Source organism: Selaginella moellendorffii, unplaced genomic scaffold (genome assembly GCF_000143415.4).
Source record: "Selaginella moellendorffii unplaced genomic scaffold, v1.0 SELMOscaffold_16, whole genome shotgun sequence".
NCBI classification, from domain to species: Eukaryota; Viridiplantae; Streptophyta; class Lycopodiopsida; order Selaginellales; family Selaginellaceae; genus Selaginella; species Selaginella moellendorffii.
Genome location: NW_003314277.1, coordinates 160,272 through 166,958, shown reverse-complemented (window position 1 = coordinate 166,958; position 6,687 = coordinate 160,272). Strand labels below are relative to the sequence as shown.

The 6,687-nt window shown below is 49.5% G+C and overlaps 3 protein-coding genes across 4 annotated transcripts in view; 2 read left to right on the top strand and 1 right to left on the bottom strand.

The window, feature by feature from the left end:
- Window positions 1-113: 113 nt before the first annotated feature.
- On the bottom strand, window positions 114-3,967 carry LOC9642294 (zinc finger CCCH domain-containing protein 19). Its single transcript, XM_024675844.1, has 10 exons — window positions 3,353-3,967; window positions 3,221-3,300; window positions 2,979-3,172; window positions 2,003-2,921; window positions 1,822-1,949; window positions 1,709-1,768; window positions 1,599-1,649; window positions 1,474-1,544; window positions 1,255-1,406; window positions 114-1,201 (listed from the first exon to the last, which is right to left on the bottom strand). Exons 1-10 carry the CDS (start codon window positions 3,865-3,867, stop codon window positions 234-236), a joined length of 3,138 nt encoding a protein of 1,045 aa, XP_024531612.1. The 5' UTR covers window positions 3,868-3,967; the 3' UTR covers window positions 114-233.
- A 127-nt stretch (window positions 3,968-4,094) lies between these two features.
- Window positions 4,095-5,559, top strand: LOC9641567 (ras-related protein RABE1c). Of its 2 annotated transcripts, XR_002992494.1 has the most exons (9): window positions 4,130-4,277; window positions 4,381-4,453; window positions 4,503-4,603; window positions 4,667-4,732; window positions 4,823-4,920; window positions 4,981-5,043; window positions 5,127-5,219; window positions 5,277-5,418; window positions 5,475-5,559. XR_002992494.1 is itself a non-coding variant. In XM_024675847.1 (8 exons), exons 1-8 carry the CDS (start codon window positions 4,205-4,207, stop codon window positions 5,355-5,357), a joined length of 648 nt encoding a protein of 215 aa, XP_024531615.1. In that variant the 5' UTR covers window positions 4,095-4,204; the 3' UTR covers window positions 5,358-5,470. The 2 variants fall into 2 exon arrangements, 1 of the variants encoding a protein (XP_024531615.1); XM_024675847.1 differs by lacking the exon at window positions 5,475-5,559 and having other exon boundaries at window positions 4,095-4,277; window positions 5,277-5,470.
- LOC112346654 (ADP,ATP carrier protein, mitochondrial-like) overlaps window positions 5,544-6,687 on the top strand; it is a 1,354-nt gene continuing 210 nt past the window's right edge. The window contains exons 1-4 of the mRNA XM_024676135.1: window positions 5,544-5,795; window positions 5,865-5,986; window positions 6,060-6,431; window positions 6,487-6,660. Of these exons, the coding sequence (XP_024531903.1) occupies window positions 5,564-5,795; window positions 5,865-5,986; window positions 6,060-6,431; window positions 6,487-6,660 (900 nt within the window). The 5' untranslated portion in view covers window positions 5,544-5,563. The remainder of the gene's footprint in view (window positions 5,796-5,864; window positions 5,987-6,059; window positions 6,432-6,486; window positions 6,661-6,687) is intronic.

Below are 6,687 nucleotides of genomic sequence, written 5' to 3'. Positions count from 1 at the left end.
TACGGCAAAAGTACGGTAGACCTTCATCACGACCGTACCAAAAAAAAAAGGCCCCTGTTTTCCAGGACGGGAGCCTGGAAAACAGAGGCCGAGAGACGATGTCCTCGAGAGATGGGATCTAGAAGAAGCTGTCACATATATCTCTTGTTCTCGTTTGTACAGTCCTCTGGAAAACGAACGTACCTGGTACACGAAGGATCCAAACTTCCGAAACTTACGATGAATCGTTCCTCTCAACTGTGCTGGAATGGGCACGAATCGCCGTTCCTGCAAAATCCCTTCTGGTAGAACCGGCATGGCGTGCCTTTCTTCTGCTGGTGAGGCACTCTCGGGCTCCGAAAGCTATCGCCCCTGTCCACCCAGCCGCTGTTTTGAGACTGGTCTCTCCATCCGGGACTCCTGTGCGGTGCTTGTGGAGGAGCACCCCACGGACCATCGTTGAAGTTACCACCGCCGCCGCCACCACCGTCGGACCTCCCTGGATTCTGGCTCCACGGGTCACTTGGCGGCGATGGAGCTCCTCCTCCTACTCGTTCATGACCACCTGTGCTACTCCAATCTCCTGTTCTAGACGAAGCGTTCCAGCCACTTCTACCACCACCTGTGTTATCCCAGCCCCCTGTCCGTCCAGTGTCTAGCGCCGGAGGTGGTGGAGCACCCCAAGCCGCCGCCGGCGCTGCCACCGGCGTACGCGCCGCCGCTAGAGCTTCCACTAGCAAAACTGCCTGCTCTCGCTGGCCGGACCTCCAGACTTTGAGATCCGCCGGGAACAGCCCCGTCAAGCTCCACTTCCTGAGCTGCTCGAACGAGAAGGGGCCTTGGACTATAGCCTTGGGGTCTTGGTAGAACCATGCCTTCTCCTTCTCTGCTATCTCGGGTGGCGGCGGCGCGTTCATGTTAGCTGGAGGCGTTGAAAGATGTGGAGGCCGAGGTGGCGGTGGTGGAGGCCGTGAGAGTGGTAAAGACCCTCCTCCGTAAACCGGCTCCTTCTGTTCTGCGCTCTTATGTCCACCAAACTTCCCGTTTGATCTTCCCTCGTTTCTCCAATCGTGATCCCTGTCCCATCCTCTCTCAAAACCGTCTCTCTTGTTGAAACTGTCTTGCTTTGTGAAAGCTGGCGGATCGTTTCTCCTGTCCCATTTGTTAGGCTGATGCTCTTCTCTAATACTTCGGCTCTTCTCGGCAGTGCTGGCTACTTCAGCTGCAAGAAAAAAAGTGAGCTGTCACTGTACCAGCGAACAGACATCGACTTACCTGGCTGCTCAGTTGGGTTTGGTTCGTCGCTTGGCTCCTCGTGCTCGGGGTCCATAGTAGCGTCCGCTTCAAACGCTGGGACCTTGCTCAACTCCTTCAAGCGATAGTCTTGATTCGAAATCCTTTGAAGCTTCTCCACGCATTCCCTCAATGTACAACGGAGTTAAGGAAACTTACACTGGGCTGGCAACAATTTCGACAACAAAACAAAAAGGATATTCTTTCTTTCGACCCTTCTCATTGGCACGATCCCTGAGCGCGGTTAACCTTGAGGTTTCTGTCTCGAACCACTGCAACAACAGAGATAAAAGATTAACAAAGCGAAAGCGCTCATTTTCATTTACATCATTAAGCTTCGCTTCTCGAATAGACAGCGCTTTACGTTCAAAGTCTCCCTGTCATGGATTTAATTAGATCCAGATGAACACGCAAAATCTCACAGCAAAATGCATACCACAGTTGGAGCCGGGATGAACCCCCATTTGATGCTCTGCCGCAAACGCGCGCACTCCTCCTGCAGTAATTACTGTAACGCATCCGGCATTTTGTAATGGTCAACACGCATACCTCGGTGAAATCCTGATTTGATACTAAGTCAATTGTCAGGTCCTCCTTCTTTTGTAGGTTCGTGATTAGTAAAACGATCTTCGTACTTTTTTTGCCCGCTTTGTACTCCTCAGCTTGTAATCTGGTACCTGCAACCATACGACATCGTTAGCGAGCCACGCATATAATAAAAACTACTTACCAACTATTTGAACAAGACGGTAGCACATATCATTTTTGCCTGGAACCCTTATCCTTACGAACGTGCCCACCACCTTCTGCTCAAAGTTAGGATCGCCAAGCATGTCCTCCAGTAGAGCCCTTCTTAGATATACATGACTAATGTTGCTCTGGTTTATCGCCGCATACTCGTCTCCCTTGAGGCTTCGCTTGTTTTTCTTTCCCTTCTCGTCATCGACTTGGCTTTCGGCTTGTTCCGTCTTTGAAGCTTTGCTCGGAAAATGGTTGTGGAGGTATTTCATCAAACTGCGCTGAGTCACGGCCTTCTTGCCGAAGAGAGACCGGAGTTGTTCGTCGCATCTTATGATGGTTTTCTTCCGCGGATTCTGGAGCTTGTTGGCCTTAATGTGATCCCATAAAAGCTTGTTAACTGCGGGCCTCTTCATTGGTGTCTTTGGATCTTCCTTCATAAACTTGATAAAACTGATCATCTCCTTTGACGCCCAGCCATCAAATACCGTAGGCTTGTAAGCCTCTCCTTCCTCTTCCTCTTCCTCGTCCTGCTCTTCTTCTTCCTCTTCGTCTTCTCCTTTCTCATCGACATCCTCGGTAAGAGGTTGCTCCTTCTGCTCCTGATTTACAGTGCACTTGAACTCGTCAGAGAGAGCATTCAGGATCTTCGTCTTCCTTTCTTTCCTTATCCCAGTACCAAAAGGAACATCTTCGTCGTCGGCCATCACCACAGCTGCAGACGTTTCTGACTCGGAACTTGAAGCCTCGTCGTCCGACCGCCCGTCACTATCTGCTGCAGGTGTAGCATTCACGAACTTTCCGTCCTTGTCAAATTCTGGCAAAACGATCGTCTCTTTCGCCTTCAAATCCTCCCAGTATTCTTTGAACAGACATTCGTATGTGTCGCGGTCATTAAAATCGACCGTGTTCTGAAAGAACACATCGAGTTAGACGTTTGCTAGAACTATTAATTGTTGTGAACTTACCCCTTCAGCGTTTACGGTTTCATTGAGCTCAATCATTTTAACGTAGTTCACGCACTCCTCGCACAAGCCTTTCTTCTTGTCAAATAAACTAAAACTGTGTCGACTCCTGCATCCAGCGCAGTAAGCTTTTGGACAAGTATAGCACCGAAAGCTTGCTTTCTTCGAACAGTTTTCTCCATCGCAAAAATGCCAGCCTACACAAGGAAGAGGTTACATAAAGTCAAGCATGCTAAAACACAAACCGCAGTGCCAGTTTCCTTTCTTCCTGAAAAACTCTTGGTCCCTTCCGATACAGCCAAGATGGTACGCCTTTGGGCATGTCCTGTAAAAACAAACTTAGTCGAAGTGTCCTACCAAACCAAAAAAATAGTCACCTTTGATCGCACAGAATTAGATCCCCACCGTCGAAACACACAAAACAAACGTCATCCTCTTCTTTCCTAAATGACGCTTTCACGGAAGCCTTCCTTCCCCGCTTCTTACGACTTTCTTGAGCAGGCTGCTCCTGAGCCCTCTTCTTCTCGTTCGCTTTCGAGAGAATGTTGGCTTCATCCTCTTTCTCGGCCGCTTCGAAAAGCTCCATCTCTCGCTGTAATTCCGTCTTCTCCTCACAATTCTCACCGAAAGTAGCCGCTCCATCCTTGGCAGGAGCTTCGTCCTGCTCTGAAACTTCCATTCCATCAGCCGCCGCTGGCGATTCCTCTAATTTGCCACTTAATTCCTCCTTGACCTGTTCTCCCGAGACGATTTTTTCCTCCCCAGCTTGCTCCACAGCTCCAAGATTTTCGTCTCGCTCCATTTCGGCCACTCCATTCCCATCTTTGCTTCCATCCACCGCTGCCGCTACCTCTAGCTCTAATCGCTGCTCCTGCTCCTGCTCGTCGTCCATGCCTCTACACTAGAATTCTTCCCATCTACTGTCCTACCTTGGCGCTTCTTGCCCTAGCTTTGCCCGGCTAACGAATGAGTGGCCATTAGGGCATGGAGTATCTTGGCTGACCTAAAGAGAACGAGATAAAGTACGGCTAAGATGCTATTTTGTGCCATTTTTACGACCTCGCCGGGCCGTCCACGTGGATGGTTTCTGGAGCGTTGGATTGACAGCGTTGCACGAGAGACCAACACAAACGGGGTTGCGCTTTCGGTCATTTTCCAAAACCCTACTCAAAGGGCGCTCTCTCTCGATCTTCCTTCGCCGCGAATCGCGAGCTTGGATCACAGTCGCAATGGCGTCGGGAGCGGGGAGAGCTCGCGCAGATTACGACTACCTCATCAAATTGCTGCTCATCGGCGACAGCGGTAAGCGAAAATCTCGCAGCGCATTTCCTGGTGGAGCGAGATCTCCTTATGATCCGCTCGAAATATTTCTCCTCGGTTGATTTACGTGCTTCTCGCGTAGCAGGTGTGGGGAAGAGCTGCCTTTTGCTCCGCTTCTCGGATGATTCCTTCACAACGAGCTTCATCACAACGATAGGGTATATGTCACATTGTAAATGCGCAGCCTGGCTGACCATTTCTTCGCAGCATTGACTTTAAAATCAGGACTGTGGATCTTGATGGCAAGAGGATCAAGCTCCAAATATGGGACACCGCTGGGCAAGAGCGCTTCCGGACTATAACAACTGGTTTGTTTTGCTTTGCTCTAGTTCCATATACTTTCTAGCTAAATTCCATTCTTGCCTATGCAGCATACTACCGCGGAGCTATGGGCATTCTTCTTGTCTATGATGTTACTGACGAGTCTTCGTTTAACAGTATCCTTTGCGCGGTTTTGTTTTCTCTTTTTGTTTTGTTTTTTTTTTTTTTTTTTTTTTTTGGTTGTCCTTGATCCAGCTCCGGTAAAGACATCCGAAATTGGATCAGAAATATCGAGCAGCATGCTTCAGACAATGTGAACAAGATCCTGGTCGGTAACAAGGCCGACATGGACGAAAGCAAGAGGGTAAGAAACTCTGGATCTCATTTTCCCATGCGTCTCTGACTCTTCCGAATTATATCCCAGGCTGTATCAACAGAGAGAGGGCAAGCACTTGCGAACGAGTTTGGTATCAAGTTCTTTGAAACCGTGGGTATCTCTGACTTGCAGTCCTTTCGCTGAAACCTCTTCTGTTTCACGGACTTGCGGTACTGACTGTTTAAATGCTGCAGAGTGCAAAGACGAACTTAAACGTGGAGAAGGTCTTCTTCACAATTGCGGGAGACATCAAGCGGAGACTGGCAGAAACAGACTCCAGACCAGAGGTGCGGAGCTGCTTTTTGCATCACAGATCTAGTGTAACGTGAAATCTTTTTCTGCAGCCTCCCCGGATCAACAATATAGTACTAGACCCGTCAAAGGATCAGGGCAGTGACAAGGCCAAGTCAACGTGTTGCACTTGAGGAGCAACAAGCAAAGCAACTCCTCGGCTTGAATGGTTTTTGTGGAAAAATTGCTCCTGGGGTACGGATTTGTCAAATTCTTTTCTCTCAATGTAACGAATTTTTAAGCTCCAGCAGTGGTCCAGTGAGTCACGACGTCATCTTCTTTTTCTGTGGCTCCAGCTTAGGGTTTGCGGTCATGGCACCATGACCAGAAGAAGCAGGGAATGGTGGAAATGCGCCAGAGTTCCCGCAACGAGGGAAGGAAGCAGGGATTTTCTTCTACAGTTGATCGTCGCCCTCCGCTCGTAGTGTGCTCGGCTATCGAGCGGCAGCGTCACTTCTTTGCTCTCGATTTTATCTCAGGTGGTGTTGCTGCTGCAGTGTCCAAGAGTGCCGCCGCGCCTCTCGAGCGAGTGAAGCTGTTGATCCAGAACCAAAGCGAGCTTCTCAAGAGCGGTGAGGCTTTTTCTTTCGCAGTTCTGTTCCTCGTCGCTAAGTTTTTGTTTCTCTTTTGGATTCCTTCAGGCCGCCTTACTCAACCATACAAAGGAGTGGGAGACTGCTTGCACCGCGTTGTTAGAGAAGAAGGCGTGTTGGCCTTGTGGAGAGGAAACCTCACCAATGTCATACGCTACCTTCCAACACAGGTATGCAAAACTTTCTTGTTTCTTAATGGATTGTCTTGCACAAGACTTCTTCCCTCTCACGTGAACCTCGCAGGCTTTCAACTTTGCTTTCAAGGATTACATCAAGGATCTCTTCGGCCTGAGCAGAGAACGCGATGGCCACTGCAAATGGATAATTGGAAACATGGCGGCTGGAGGAGCAGCTGGTGTGATATCCTCCATGCTTGTCTACTCGCTCGATTTTGCACGTACCAGGCTCGCAAACGACACCATACAATTGGAGAAGACCGGTGCTCGCCAGTACCAAGGTCTTACCGATGTATACAAGAAAACTCTGGCAACCGATGGTGTTTTTGGTTTGTACAGAGGCTTCAGCGCTTCCATAGTTGGCATCGTTCTATACCGCAGCCTCTACTTCGGCATCTATGATTCGGTGAAGCCGTTTGTTCTGGTGGGATCACTCCAGGTACGATTATCTTTCTCTCGAGCTTTACTTCTAAACCTCCGAAGTTTTGACACAGGGAAGCTTTGCTGCTAGTTTCGCTGTTGGATGGGTAGTGACAACTTTCTCCAGTCTCACTGTCTATCCGTTCGATACCGTGCGGCGCAGGATGATGATGACTTCGGGCGAAGCTGTGAAGTACCGTGGCGCCATCGATGCTTTCAGGCTTATTTGGAAGAACGAAGGTCCCCGGGCATCTCTTCAGAGGCTGCATGGAACT